Source organism: Rhopalosiphum maidis, chromosome 2, assembly GCF_003676215.2.
Source record: "Rhopalosiphum maidis isolate BTI-1 chromosome 2, ASM367621v3, whole genome shotgun sequence".
Lineage (NCBI taxonomy): Eukaryota > Metazoa > Arthropoda > Insecta > Hemiptera > Aphididae > Rhopalosiphum > Rhopalosiphum maidis.
Window position 1 is genome coordinate 51,640,878 of NC_040878.1, and position 17,352 is coordinate 51,658,229.

The following is a 17,352-nucleotide window of genomic DNA, read 5'->3' on the forward strand; positions in this document are numbered from 1 at the left end:
AAATCTACAAAATTGGTTTTCAATAGAAAAATTTGAATTGAAAAACAACTATAATTATCCAGCAATAATAATTAATCTAAGTTGTTATAAACAATGCAAGTATATTATCATAGTATTTTTATTTATTAATAAGTAATAACTAAAAACAATCTGTCATCGTTTTCGTATGACCGACGACTTACTTTTCCAAAAATACGTACAATATTGCGTTCATTTTATTATAATAATTTATTATTTTTATTGCTGTTTATCATTGTTTTACGGTTATAATAATAACAATAATATGATATTATTGTTATTATTACTATTATTATTATTATTATTATTATTATGAGTGATGATATTCAGGTAGGTTCTGTATATTATTATTAGTTATAATACTCCACGTAACGTGTGGATGTTGTTGGTCCGATAGATGGCGTACGCCAGACAAGCAGCTAGCCATGAGCCAGTACTGCCGCACCGGGACCGGGCTACTCATTGTAACACACTGTCTAGCGCCGGCTGCTCACTCCTGTCATTCGCCTGCCTGGTGCCGTCTTGGCCGCGTCGTGTGACCAACTCTCTCCGTCCGTGTGCTGTGCGCGTGTGTTCATAATAAATAATAATAATAATAATAATAATACAAAAATCGTGTGCATGTGTGCGTCCGCGATCCGCGAGCGTTAAACTGTTTCCCGCCAGTGATTTTATTTCATTATTATTTTATCATAATTTTTTTCGTACCGTTTTTTAATTATATTACCTATATCGTTTTGTGATACTTACCTCGCATTCACAGTTTTACTTATGTGACGACGCTCAAGTGTATACAATTTTAATACCACGTGACGCGTTCACTTGTCATATGGTTATGATATTAAGTACTATAATATTAAATATTATTGTTTACGAACTAAATCAATTGATCTCGTCGGGCGTTAATTTTTTCAATTTTTTTTTCTCAACTGCCGGTTGTTCATCATATTTTTTAAATGCTCGTGGACCGCTTCTTACGAACGCGACTAGTGCGTACCGCAGTCGAAAATTACAAAACTGTGTTACGACAGCAGCATTTTAATAATTTGTGAATGAACTAAGAACAACGTGCGACGACGAGTGCGATCGCGACGAAAACGACGACGACAACGACATGTTCATAGTCATGACCACGTGTTTCATCTTCAGTTACTTGCTACAGTTCGCGGCCAGCATTACGTTGACGGCCAACACCTTGATTGATGCGGTAGGCAGTAGTATCAGGTCTGTGTCAACTTCCTCCGCAGCAGTGGAAAGCTATAAGAGGCCCCCAAACGGCGAGAACTATTGGATAGCTCACCCTGGCATGTCATTTTTATGGTTATTTCTTCTATTTGTGGGAGTACTTTTTTACGCTCTTCATAATGCCTATTATAAGGTCGGTGATTCGACCGAAGATCCCCAGATGCCCGAACAAAATGATCAACAGCAACAGCAGCAGTCAACCAACATAGTTTCAAAACGTGAGTGTTTCTATTTATTATCTATTCCTTGTCGTATTTAATCACCCACATTGCCGGACGATAGGTGTGTTTTTAGTTTAGCGGGTTGGCGAGCGGTTGGCCAGGTATAGCCGTGTAGGTATTGTGTAGGTTAAAGAGCGCGCGCGCGTCTGGTTTTGTGTCTGGAATTCGGTTGTTTCCGGTTCGCCTCCGGGTAGGTCGGCTGTAACAGCATCGTCGTTGTTCTTTATGTTACCTATTTTTATTATTATTATTATTATACGGCGTCCAATAAGCTGCTGGATACCGTTTTTTCTCTCTCGCACTCCAACCCTCCCTCGCCGATGCCTAGTTTTATTGTGTATACCATACCATCAACGGTACCTGTTACGTACGTACCTTTATATCGTAGGCACGCAATGAAATATTAACTCTTTGTCATGCGTACGCCAAGGGTATCCCAAAATAGCGTCTTCCGAGTGCGATCATGAGCTAGTGACTGTGTGAGGGGGTGATCGAGAGTAAGTGAGGGGGATAGAGAGAAAGAGAGAGAGAAAGAATGAGTGAGTGAGTGAGTGAGAGTGATCTAGTGTATGAGTGGGTGAGAAGAGAGAGCGCGTGCACTAACAACGAGAGAGCCAGTAGGCAGCTGCTGCGTCGTCGACCGCCTCGAATAAGGCTTCTAAAAATAATCCTAACGCGCGATGATATTGTACACGAACCTCGCGCCGTTGATTTGATCGTAAACGCGTAAATATAGTATATTGTGTTACAGTACGTCTAATACCCAATAAGTGCGGTTATAATAAATATTTAAAGAGATTTTTAAAATTCGAGAACTGAGAATTTCTCGAAATTTTTTCAAAGATAATGTGTTTTTTTATGCATATAAACACTTTACATAGATGTTTAATAACTAAGGAACGGATTTATATTTAATAATAATACATAAATATGGAAATATAATTTAAAAAAATATGTGCGAACATTTTTTTTTATTTTTGTTTACCTCGTATAATACATTTATGAAAAAAATGAAAAATACATCAAATATAATTATAAAAATATTATAATAATACTGTAATAATTATTATTTTTCACATTGGCAAAGTATATTAAATACAAACTACACAATTTTTGTGTTTTTGTTTTTTAAATTTTCAAATTACGGTCGATTTTTGCCGAAAACTTTGCGTTTTGATTCACAGGCTTGATTAAAAGAGTTTTTGATGAAAAATCACATCGTGACATAGGTAGTAGGCATAAACAAGTATGGTTTGTACGCGCTGACCATATTGCTGTACCGAGAAATTGTTTTGCACAGAAATCGCGACCCTCACCAATCGCGCATGCAGGTCTCTCAGCACCACCGTTGTGAACGAACCCCTCTAAAACTCTTTGGGGTGTTTTGGCGGGGCGGAGACGATAAAGGACAGAACAAAATAAAAGAGGGTTCCCGCGATAGGGACTTGGAGCGGGGTTGATGAAATATGGCGTTTTTACTGCGCAGTAACCACCCAAGGTCAACGTGTTCCGTGCAGCGTATCCCTCGAATCACATTGGTTACGAGAGACGTATTCTTTTGGATGCGTCTCTCGTAATATTCGATTATTATAAAACGCGTTTTTATATATTATTCTGTCGCTGCCTGTGTTTATTAATGCATTGCCTTTAAAGATTTCTGGACTCAGATCCAACCGCTTTGTTATACCTACTTTACTCCGAGATGTCACCCACTTCGATCTCCCCCTTCCACGCAGGGATTCGAATGTATTAAAACGAGCTATATTGTTGTTGTTATTATTATTATTATTGTTACTAGTATGAGTTTTTGACGTCCTCGGGAATTTTGCACATGCGTGCACGTTTTGCCATGTATCGCGTCATAACATAATTTTGTTATACTAAGCTATGCTGTGTATTTTTTCTCCTAGTTTTCTTACTTTAAAAAAAAAAAGAAATAGAAAAATAACTATCAGGTAGACAATAATGTTATTTATCAGACATATTAAAGTATTTTAATAATATAGAATTATAAATACTACAATATAATACTCGATATTATATATTATAAATTACATTATTAACTATTAAGTATAAACATTATAAATGCATAGACAATGTATTTGTTTATAATATTATTATTTTTCCTTTGCTGTGTTTAGATGAAACACTGTCGCTGATTACAATCATTTAGAATATTTTTCTTACACATTTTAAGTAAAATCTCACTATTTAAAATTTTAGCGATTATGCATAATTAATGTGTTATCTATGTATTACAATATATTAATATGTAATATTGTATTTGCCGAGTGTCAATAATAACAAATTATTCTATAATATATGATCATTATTTGAATGATATTCAGAATAGATGATGAGCTAAATATTATGTATATTTATTGAAACTAATTGAGCTATAATATAGTATGGCAAGGGGGATACTGTGTTTCTATATACCATGCTACTCTATGTGATATAGTTACACTTGAAAGTGACCACAGGGAACAATAGGTAGCTCGCAAAAATGAACTGCAAGGTTGTATGGAACAAATTTTTAACTACAGGTCTACAGACCTTAAGATTCATATTCGAAAAACGTATATCTAGTAATCGTACGTTTGACCTAAAGCGCGGTCGCCGCACAAACTTGTGTAATAATATTACTATGATAAATTATTAATAATTAGTAATTACCTACGCATGTGTGTGGGTACCGTTGCTCGACGAGTCGGAAGTTTCCGACTATATAATATATTATGAATATATTATATTCATAATATACATATTATATTGTGTACGTATAGGCAATAAACATGTATATCTATATTCTATAGTCACTACTAAAACTCAATTTTACTCGTATGTAGGTAACTTATTACTTATAATTTTTAATTAAAATTCGATCGAGTCCTAAATACGTACCCATATAATATAATTTGTATCATATAATACGTGGGTTAGGGAAAGGGATGGTTGGAGGTGTCCGTAGCCTTGCTTAAGTTGCCCTTAGTTGTATGTATGTACATTTAGCGAGTAAAACCGCAGAACTGTAACAAATTTACAAAACGGGTGTAACAGGTGGTTTTATTTATAGATATGCCGAAGAACAGAACTAGCGATAAATACTAATACTTGGTTTTTTTGAATGACAACTCATTTTTTACAATTTTTTTTTAATATTTTTAATTTAAATTTTTCTTTTATACACTGTATAGTAATATTTGTTGTCGTATACTTTTCACGTATAGTTTTCTTGTTTTATGTTTTGGTACCAAATCTCTTTGACGACATTGTGTGATTTTCTTCGACCAACACAATACCTATATAGGCACACTGTATTATGTGGGTGTGAGTAGTATATTATATTATAGTCTAAAGGTATACGCTATTCGCACCGCGAATATATTGTTAGCATATGTCAAGGACGTTTTCGTGTGTATTATGATGTCGAGGTATATAATGTATATAGTAACAATAAGTAATTATTCATGTGCACGGTATACATATCGTCGTCAACCTCATTGAAGTACGACAAATTCAATTAACGATAATATTGTCATCGATACGCGTGTATAGGCACCCTAATCTCTACCTGTAGTCGCTATTATGATATTAAATTTAGGAGTTTTGTGTTGCCAGTTCTCGAGGCGCACGCATTACCACCGCGACCGACCAGCGTGCAAAAAACAATATACAAAAGTATAATATAATAGTTATGGGTGGTTATGGCAGCCAATGTAGAGGGGGAGCAGAGTGCGAATCGATGATTGACGTTGGGTTTCCATTCATTTGGTGCAGCACACAATATGCATGCACGCGCGTGTGTGTATTAGCGTGTATTGTATGTGGTGTATGCGTGTTTGTCCATCGAGAATTTGTTTTGGGTTTTGTCTAATTCGTATTAGGTATATCACCTTGACTGCGCCGAGATCATGTCTGTGCATGTTCAATCGTGGATCCCAAGTCAGTGTACCGTAAAAAACAAGATATCCCCTCTCATCCCCAAAAGAAAATCGAATAATAATAATAGCGAAGAACCCATCTATAGATCCTTGGAGAAGCAAAAACGCTTCGCGGTCCGCCGGAGTCGAATGTTTCTTCGCCGATAACGCACCAGCGGAAAGCGGAACGACCGCCAATGATAAAGGATGACCGCAGTGGTGGTACTTGGTACGGGGTACTTGAACTTGAAATCGAAAAAAAAACGATTTGTTGCGAGTCGAACACGATAATGAATTACATGTTACGATAATGTGTGTGTATTTAGTGTATTTATGGTATATTAAGTGTTATTCGGGCACGCGAATTAACTTTACGATGATAAGACGTATAACTTGTTCTTCAATACTAGTTCAATTAGTAAAAACTATAATACACGTGGAATATTCGGTAAAAGATGACTAATATTTGTTCTTCGGAATTAACTTATTGTTGGACTTTAATGGCAATGACTTGAAAAACCTTTCCTTTCTCAAAAAAATAAAGCTCAATTCAATGAAACCTATAGCATGTGAAATCAGTAGCCCCAAAAATATTTATGCGTGTGACGGTGTTTAAAATGGTAATATTCGAAAATATTGTTGAAATAATACTCTGCTCGAAGGACGTTGTATTCTATTAGATATTGGAAAGAAAAAAGAAACAATTACATTTTGAATAAGTATATCTGTGTATGATTGTGTATTGTGTTATAGGCAGGTATTTGTATAGTGTGCATATACGACATTTTGTTCTTTCTAACAATAAAATGAAAAATATGTTATACCTATAGTATGCATATTATTGTGTGTCACAACTCACAGCTGTTGTGTGACCGACGTTATCTAAACGTGCTTAACAGTTTGAGAGCCTCAAGATAATAACCTAATGACGTATATATGGCATTATGTCCGCATGCGTATGTGTACACGAGAAAACGATAAAAATAAGAAAAACCGAATCTCCTTTACTGAAAAAGATCAATATTGTATTGTCCGTGAGTCGTTTATCGAGCGTGTGTGTGTGTGGTGATATGCGCTGTTCTAACGAACAATTTATTAAAAAACGCGTTTTTCGTAACCCCTAGGCATTTCTTTCAAAACTACAGAGGACACAATTATTATTATTATTATTATTATTATTATTACTATGTGAACTGCTTAGTCAAAATCGAACCGCTTTGTTCTACGAAACGAGAATAACTCAAAGATGATTTTAAACTGCAGTGGTTCGAATACCTCAGTCTCTTGCAACTGTTTTTTTTTTTTTTTGTTTCCTCTCGTTATTTAACGGAAAGCGCAAGCGTATAAAATGTTAGCGTCGCTGTAGTGTTCAGTTCCTAATGTTCCTATAATATTATAATATTATTGTCTCGGCCACTATGTATTTATCGCATATTATTACCTACGATTTACAAATACATTTTTCCGAAAATCTGTTCTAACTCCTAAGTATGATCTCTTGACTATTAAAAAATAATGATTATAACATAGTTATATTGTTGTGAATGCGTTGAGTATAATCGTCGTCGTCGTGCATCATATACTAAATGTAATAATTGAAAAAAAAGTGCATTAGCTATTCGTTGTACCCATGTTATTTATTATTGTCTTCGAGTGGTTATAGGCACCAGTGAATTTAATCTTTAATTTAAAATGATGTTAGACTTGATCGAAAAATAATAAAGTAAAAAAAAAATATACATGTACACAAACGTTTTAGATTAAAACATCGGAAGCTATACTATTACTAAATTAGTATTTATGAAGTATTTATGCAACACGTGTTGCATTATATCGAAGTTATAATAATATCCAAATTTATCTATATATCGATATTTAGAAACGTATGAAGTATATTATATCGTTATTCAAAAAAATTGTTACATCAAATTATTACAGTTGGTGCGTTGTTGACTTTTTGTTTTTTCAACGACTATTTTCTGTAAGTGAATTGAATCTATAATACTGTAAAAAACGTATTTATATAGTCGATTAATTGTATATTTGTATATACTATGTATTATTGGTTCGATTTTTTTGAATAGTTCACCTATAGAATTTGTAAACTCTTAGTAAGTTGTCGCCGGTGATTAATGAAGTTATGACTGAGGGATTATTCATGTTTTCGGAAAACACAAATCGATAACTGCAGCAATATATAGGCTGTGAGGCATTTGATCAGATGTTACGCGTTAAGTCTTTCGTATAAATATGATGAGCGGTATGCAAGTGGTGGTAAAGGTTAATAATATAAACGCACTCTCTATAAGCCACATTGCTTATAGCTTCTCACCTATCACTAAACATTGATTGAACACGGTATATTTAATTTGTAAAAGTCGATAATACTATATAGGTATTAAATTAATTATTTAACAGAGAGTTTTTATGATATATTTTCTATCATTTATTTTTTGATTTTTTTGATTTTATGCACACACTTTAGACGTGAAATTCACTATGACCTACTGTTATAAGTGTCCGATCATATAAGAAAACCGGGAAAAATATAGACGTCTGTGTCGAATTACATTCAAAAATTAAAAGTTTAATTCCTTTTATCAAAAAAATACAGACGCAATCGTGATGAACATTGCGACTATATGGTTTAAATACTATAGGGTAATATTTAGCACATGATTAAAAAAAGTGAACTTGTTGAAATTTGAAAAATCGCTAAATTATAGTTTTTGTCTGAACGAAAAATATGTCAATATCGTGTAAATACAATTTGTCTATGTTTTGCTAAAAATGTATTTTCCGTTTTTTTTCAGGATCGAAAACCAAACAACAGATCTGCGTCAAAAGCGACAACCTGGACACAAATGACTCAGTAAATTCGAATTCATCGAGCAAGATTTCCAATAGAACTGCACCGGTCAATAAATCAAAACCGCCGTTGGTGCCACCGTCGCCCGAAAAGAGTCACAAATCTGCGGCAGCAGCAACTATGGTCACTGTTGTAGAGCTGTCAGGTTATGACAGCTTTTCAGGTAGTGATGTAGACCATAATCACAACTATGACGATGAAGACCGAGACGAAGACTGTAGTAACAATGACGATGACGATAACAATAGTCATCAATTCCAGCATCAGTATCATAACCGGTATAAGAGGAACCGCCGACCCTCGTCGTCCTCGTCGTCGTCGTCATCTTCGTCTTCGTCTTCGTCGTCATCGTCTTCATCATCATCGTCATCGCCGCCCTGCAAGAACGTCAAGCAGGATCGTCCGTCGAACGGTAAAAAGTCGTCGCCGTCGGTGACGTCCAAAGTCGGTATCCAAGTGGAGATGTCGTCCAGGACAAAAGTAAAACCGTCACAAGAACATACGGCAACACAAAATAAATTACAACTGACGGGCGCGGCAGCAGTGCCAACGACGACGCCATTGACGCGCTTTGAAAACCCGACTACCACTGTCCACATTGACGAAAAAATCATCATAAAAGGTCAGTATACTGTCGTACTTATCGTTAAGTATAATAACTGATATGAGTAATAATATATATCGCCACTAGCACTTAGTGACGATTCGGTCTGGTTATCCACGCACGCCAACACCGACTAGACCGAGACGGCGTTTTTTTTTTTGCGTTAGATTAATTCGTATTTTGATGCTGTTTTTTTACCATTTTCCCGTTCGCTGTGTATTATTTTATATAAACCTACCTAAATCTGTACAATAATGTTATATACCAATGTCCCGTTACAGTTGTATTCCACCACTCCGTTCTTAAAATATATAACGCGCGTAATAATACGTAATTGCCGTGTGCTGTGTTCGGTTATAACCTAGAGTAGAAAAAAATATTATTTTTTCACGTGGTTGTCTTTTTTACGTCATCTTAGTGGTATATAGAAAACCTTATGATTACGCTCTCGTGGTGATATTATGAAAATTAGACAGCATCATTGAGACAGAAATTAGAATAGCTAAACTAACAAAATTATTGTTTTAGTAAAAATTATTTTGTGTTACTCTGTAGTATGTATATAATACTAAAATTAGTTATTTAAATGCGAGTATCGATACAAATGGTTTATTATTCTATGTATGTATATAATATAGCGGATGATTTTCTTTTAAAGGGTTGGGTCGGTTGATGTTAAAATATTCTACATAGAACAATACACGAATAAAACAAAATTTGGTTTTTTTTGTGGTTTGACTGTTTGAGTGGTTCTACAGGTATATTATATTATATAGGTCCGGTATGGGCTCGCCCTGTAACAATTTCCTGATGATATCATATACATGAATCAATTATTTACAAACTGTATTTCTGTACGTCTGTACCTAGGTACTTCCGGTGTAATTTGGTCGTGATATTATAATAGGTTATAATTATGTATTATATGTATACCAAATGCAACTTTGACAGTGCGTCGTCACATTCGACAAGGTGTGTGTTGTTATTGTATCGAATTCGCATCGAAACTCGTTTTTATTAATCGACAACAATATTTTATTATATCTCCAGCAACATGCAAAATTTCCCAGTACCGACCGAAAAGAATACTTATAAACACGTGATTTTTGATTAGCTTCATATTACTATCGCATTTAATTTCGTGATAATTTAATCGGGGTTTCTCTCTCTCGATTGTGACCACGATTTTTTCGCATCCGTGGTCGGATCATTTCGATCGTCATGAATTATCGCTCTCACATCGTGTTAATTTATTTGGTTGTCGGTATTATGTAATAGTATATGTATAATATCTGTATTCTACGTTTTTAGCAAATATTGTGCACACGTTTTATGAAGAAAAAAAATGACCTTAGTCGCATGTACATGGTTGAAGCCTATAATGTACGGAGGCTTTGCTTTTTATAATGTGTATACGTATATAATAAAAATAATAATTGCCGAGTATTGTAACAGGCGATAAAATGATAGGTAATAGTAGTAATATACCTATAGTGTTTTAGACAAAAAAAAAAATATATTATAAAATTCAAGGCTGGCGGCCACCTACTTGGCAGCATATATGTCCGATAGCATCATCTAGAGTTCTAGAACAAATTATGTATATTATAAAAAAATGATTATATATACAGGGCGATTATCTTATCACACAACACTTGAGATATTCATCATTCCGACTTTACTTAGAATTTAAAATTACAGTAGTTGTTTTGTGTTATACGTTTATATGGGTAAGGGTATACATTTATAGCTAGATAGTTAAACTTATTACGTAGAGTGTTAAAGGAATCACCCTGTGGACTGACAATACGACGAATACATTAAAGGACGTGGCGCTGTCCGTGAATCGAGCTGAGAAGTAAATTTTTTTTTCTTAAGAATTTGTCAGCTTGAGACGACTGCGTTGGTGGCTGCAATAACTGTTGCGTTTAACTTGTCTGCGTACGGGATTTTAGAGAAAAACAAATTAATCGACAATATTATTTCACGCAACGCGACAAACTGTAAAAAAATTGTTAATCTGGCTGTATTTTTTCCCCGTACGAGCAGCCGGTCTCGGTCGAATATCACGTTTATATACGGAGGGGAAAAAATAGTAAACATGACGAGTCATCTGGCTCTCCTACGTTGGCAGTTTCTCCTCACCCGCTGCTATATATATTATTATTCTCATCATATTGTTCGGTGGTGTAATATAGCTTAACGTTGACGGTAAACTTCTATGACATAGTTGTCGTTGTTTCAGATTGACGCGCCAACACTTCGAGTGACACAACGTGGACGTTTTAATTATATGATTCACGCATATTATTTATTTTCGGTACGCGCGGGAAACGGGAAATAAACTCATCAATATTCGGGCTAACCGTCAAAATAATGATATCTGCAGATAGATCCAATATAATTTTATATGGTTTTTACTCGTGTTAATATTCGATGTTTCGTGTAAATACCGTAATCTATTTTTTAACAGCGATTAACAATCGTTTTTCGAAAATTATTCGTTGGCATACGCAAGAAATATTCTTTGGGAAAAGCACAGTGAATTTTTCAAAAGTTGTTTACACGTAGTATTTTTATAGATATTATATACCTACGATCTCCCGAATAAATAATTTTTGTTGATGATTCGTTAATGTAATAATAGATAATATGATCTTAGTATAAGACTTCGTGAAGACAAACCGTTACTCACGCGTAGGCCATATAATAATATAGCAAAAGTACATATTATATTACTATTTATTTAATTAAGGGTTTTATATTATGAAATGAATGAATGAGTAGCTGAAGCTAACGCAACAAAAAATCGGTGACGTGAATCAGTTCTGAAACAAAAGATACTCACTTATCGTATATAGCGTGTAACAGAAAGATCTATTATTTTGTATTGAAATCACATTTAAATTTGTCATACATTAGTAATGTACATCCTGTATACAAATACACATCGTCCGTATATTAAAACTAAACAACTGAAGAAAGTTGTCCAGTCGTTTGTTTGTGAAGTGCTGCTGCACGGCCGTTTATATTATAATGGAGATCAGTGAAAGTAGACAAGCGAGCAGATTTTTTTCTTCTCTCGTCTTCCATTGGAATACGACGCTATCTTAATATTTTAATACAATGTTGTTAATAACAATATTACAATAAATTATTCAGTGCTGTAAATGCCCGCTGACACGTGTGTTGTTTTCGTTTTATCAAAACTAGATTGATATATTTATACATATAAGTATAGCTGCTCTGTTTATAATTTATAATATTATGTTTGGTATTTTTTATCCATTTCTTTTTAAACTTAAACGCGACGTCTGAAACACATTTGATTTTCGTGATTTTCTCCCTCGTCCCAAAAACTAATCCGAGTAGACGCGTGTTGGACGATGATGGTGTCGTCCACCACCTACGGGACAATTGTAAACCATCTCGATCAAAATAGTAATATTAAACATACAATACACATAATTATTGATAATATACAGAAATAGAAACGAATACACGACGTGTGTTGTGTACTTGGTGCTGTTACGGCGGAATAAAAGTCTCCGAACCGATAAACGAGAGTGTTCCGATTACGCCGAGAAAGTATGACACACGAACTCCTGCTGTAGAGTATCTACCGTTTGCGTATAATGTTTCCATAATATCTCGCCGATTTACTGTGTAGATATGCGTCTTATATATTAACGGGGTCGTGGTGGCGATAGTATAAAAAGTGATCTATATAAAAACGCGTGGCTGGACTTCTCTATAGATCGCAGTACACAAGTACATCCTTATTATAATACACACATGTCTGTCATTTTGTTATTATTAATACGTACATTGACTCCGCGTTGGTCTTATTATTTATCTGCACATCTGTCAGTCGAGGCTTTCTCGGCTGGTTCAAATGTTGTAGCAAACTGCTGTTGCAGACGGACCACATTGAAACGTGTATTTTCTGTTACGAAGCCGTCGTTGAGAAACGTATCAAATTACTAAACGGGTGTTTTTTTTATAGATAATATTTTCTAACTCTTCGATAAATCACGCATCTCCCGCACGCATCGTGACATGCTTAGTCTATAAGGCGCCCACTAGTTATAAATTTATAATATTTTACTTGTAAATGTATATTTTCGTTTCATACGTACATTTGGTGGTAGTTTCGAATTTTCGATTACAAACTGACAAAGAGCTAGTTTATATTATGGTGCTTGACAACCAGCTAATGTTGATATAATGTGTTGCGCCATTTCGAAACGTGTTCTAAATTTTGAAAAATATTATTATTTTCAAAATAGGGTTTTTTCATTGCAAATGTTTGTCCGTCAATCGACAACTGTGCACCACCTGCGTAACGAGTCGAGTCAACTATAAGCTCGGATCGTATAATAAACTATCTAAAGAATATTTATTATTATTTATTATCATAAGATATTTGATGTAGTAAAGTTAAATTTGTGTAAAGTCACTTACCCATTATTTTATAGATTTATTATTGATTTTACTATTTATGTGTGTGTTTTTTTTCTGTCTGCCATTATCTGTGGGGAGATTTTGTGGCAATAAAAACGCTTCAATTTACAACTTGACGGTGGTTTCTGCAGGAAGAAATTGTGATCTAGTCTAAGAAAAAATGCATATTACTTCTCAAAATAACCAAGAAAAACTTAAATTCTTTTTACTGAAAACAAATATTTGATAGTCGATTTCGTTTTTTTTTTGTGTAACCCAAAAAGGAATTACCTAACCTAATTTCATCAAATGTTTATATTATGATTTTTAATACATGAGCATTTTTTTATTATTGTCTATACAAATTTTTTTCTAGATCAAAATGTTTGCAAATTTATTAGGTTTCTTATTATAAGTTGCTATTATTATTATTATTTAAAACTAATAAAAATTAATTTACACACATTGTTCTATAAGCATTTGAAGTAAAATTTGGATGAAATTATATATTATTTGAAGACGAATAACGATGCTTTTTTTATTTTAATTTAAAAACATTATTTGTGGGACTTAAATCTTTTACGGCATATTATGAATTTATTATACGTAATGACATTTTTATACAATACGTAGATTAATTTTTAGATATTATATCTATTTATACCATTCTATATTCATACTATTTTACGGTAAGATGGTATTGCCAAAAAGTTAACATCAATAATATAATATGATATAGATATATTTTATTAATAATATTATAATAAATTCAATGTTTTTTGCAAAAATTAAATCAATCTACCCAACGTAAAACTAGCTAATAATAAAATAAATTAGTTTAATAGCAGTATAACAAAAAATATCATGAAAATTAATATAGGTACCTACTTATAGGCTAACCGTCTCCGTTCAGAATGGTTGTTTGTAAATTGTATACTATAATATGAAATGTATGTACAATTTAATACATTCATTACAGTAATTAACTCTACTACTACTACAAAGTGGTACAAAATGGTACCCATTTGCCCACCTTTTAAAGATTAAATACGTAAATACTATTTCCTAAATAATAGCTTTGATGAATATATATATATATATATATATGTAACGTGTATTTAGAGCTTTTAATTTTTTTAAATTAATCATTGAAAATTTTAACCACACGATGTATCGTATTATGAGTCTGGTGTGGCCCATAAAAAAATAACAGTGAACCCCTTGTACAATTTTCCCAGTAATATTTATGATAGTTGGTGTTATAATATTATTAGTTTTCTAATTTTTGATCTAAACTATTATTGACGAACGTTTTTCCACTTGTATTTTTCAGAGGTCAAGAAATCGACGGCAGAACAGATGGCTAGGATAACGGAGCAAACAAAACCACGGAACAAAGAAAATGTTAAGCCGAAGGAAGTTGAAGACAGAAATAATAATAGTATTATCAACAACAATAACAAAAAAAATAATGATAATTTCGAAAATGTGCCCAAGAAACCGGGTAAAAGGTCGCGGAAACGGCTCAATAAGAATAAACCACAATTGTTGGATGAGACGACGACGCCAATGAAGACCAGGAAAACAACGGCCGAAGACGAATCGACAATTATAAACGAAGTATCTGCTGAACAGGACAATCCTGTAATCACGACTTCGATTATGCCACTCGCGGTGCCGTTATCATCGTCTCCGACTAGCATACCTGTCTTCTGCTATTTCCAAAACAACTGACGTATTCGAGGACAGTGTACGGAACACTTTACTTATGAATGACGAGGTCATATTTTTCTATATGGATAAATTTTACGTACTGACCGACGATCAGATGTTTCAAAACGGATTTCCATTAAATCACGCGTTTTTTAAAGGGTGTGCGTATTACCGCCGACAGAACATGAGGCGTAATGTACTTAATCCTGTTGCAAAAGAGTTTTTATTGGATACCCAGAAATGTTTGTCGACAACTCCACCACCAATCCCTGAAAACCTCGCTAGTTGTAAGATGAATGACGGACAGCCGAAGCAAAAACAACAGAAGAAGAAGCAACAACAACAACAACAACAACAACAACAACAACAACAACAACAACAACAAAAACAACAGTTATCATCAAATGAATACGTTCCTTGTGCTCGCTGCACTTCGTTTTTCAATGTTAAAGATGAGGCCCGGTCTGCGGAACCCAACCGTTGTATCTACCACTACGGCAAGTTAAAGTTCTGCGACCCTCTTACTACATCGATTACGTACGAATGCTGCAATGGCAGCCGGACGTCCCAGGGTTGCACCCAAGCTAACCGGCACGTGTGGAATGGTTTTATCGACGGCATACACCCCGAAGTCGATGATTTCGTGACATCTGAATCATCGTCGTTACCCATAGACATGGATTATCTAGAGGGCAAAAAACCGAATCATCACCGGATGTACGCCTTGGATTGTGAGATGTGCTACACCGAGTGTGGACTGGAGGTAACCAAGGTGACGCTGGTAGACGTCTGTGGTACAGTCGTGTACGATACGCTGGTCTTGCCCGATCGGCCAATAATCGATTACAACACCCGGTACAGTGGTATTACCGCGGCTGACTTCGCGTGCCATTCATCCCAGACGTTGGACCAGGTCCGCAGAGATCTAATGCGGTACATTGGCAAAGACACGATACTTATTGGCCATGGACTGGATACTGATCTACTGGTACTTCGCTTCGTCCACAAGAAGGTAGTAGACACGTCTATGCTGTTCTTTAACCCGAACTCGAGCGCCAGCTTTCACAAGATGTCACTCAAATCGCTGTCTTCCCGACTACTCAAGCGCGAGATCCAAATTGCCTACGGCCACGACAGCAAAGAGGACGCCCGGGCCGCTATGGACCTAGTCCTGTACAGGATCCGCCGTGATTTTCAAGAAGGTAAATAGCAGCGGGTCGTCCTGCGCCCGACTGAGCGCAGACCCCGTCACAATGTGGTCTCACTGCTGCACCCCGCACTTCATTTTGTCGTTGTTCCTATTTATTTTCATACATATTATTAATGCTGTTATCATAATCGCGCACGCGTACATACGTAATATCAACTATACATTTTTATATCGTCGAGTATTATGTTTATTGTATATAATATGTTTATAATATTGATGTAAGTACGCATATGTATGTACGCGTGTGTGTATTAATATTATAATGATAATATGATGTACACATTTTTTTCCTATTTTTTTTAAAAAAAAAAAGAAAACTTTTTATACGACTCATTTTCACTCACGTCTTGACATTGTGATATATTGATCGACGAGCGATCGGTCCTGTTAAAAGGTGATCCCGTTCGATCTAATGACTGAATGATACGTCAACTCCCCCCTCCCCAGCCACAACTCTCCTTCCCCATGCTTTTTGTACTTATAAAATAATAATAAAATATATTGTACAAACATTTCTCATTTATGTATATTAACATATATATATATATTATATATATATATAAGTATTTGATTTGAAAGCTTTTTATTTTTTTATATTTCCTCAACTATATTCTCGGGTGCTCCTCATCCTGCCCTCCGTATCATTATTTTGTATGAATGAAATGTAATAAGTAAGGTGTTTTATTAAGTATTTGTAGTTTTGTGTGAGGCAAAACGCCAGTTGATCGTCAACTACCGCTTAAATGTCAACGAGCCAAAGCGTGATGAAATCGAATACGCATTATTCTACACGGTGATGTGTAAATAGTAAGTATAAAAGTGATTTTGTGTTCTGCTCTCGTCATTGTTCCATCCGCAAAAGATTATTATCGAAGAAAAATAATGATACAATTCTCGTTATCTACCAGACTACCACCAGTCGATCTTATTGACGAATTCGTTATCGATGTTGTTGCTGTCGTTGACGTTGCCCTTTTTGACGACGATAACTGCTTTCACTCGTCACGTCTATCAAAAAAAAAAAAAAAAATTAAATAATAATAATGCTGGAATGAAAGTTGTGCACCTTTTAGAAATAATAATAATAATATAACAACGACACGTGT

General features: G+C 34.7%; 1 protein-coding gene across 1 annotated transcript; it reads left to right on the forward strand.

Moving 5' to 3' along the window:
- The first annotated feature begins 510 nt into the window (after nucleotides 1–510).
- LOC113553597 (probable basic-leucine zipper transcription factor R) lies at nucleotides 511–16,758 on the forward strand. The gene is given in 4 exon segments (XM_026956997.1): nucleotides 511–1,481; nucleotides 8,221–8,898; nucleotides 14,657–15,015; nucleotides 15,017–16,758. Coding segments are annotated over 4 exon segments (2,616 nt in total). The 5' UTR covers nucleotides 511–1,132; the 3' UTR covers nucleotides 16,247–16,758.
- The last annotated feature ends 594 nt before the right edge of the window (nucleotides 16,759–17,352 follow it).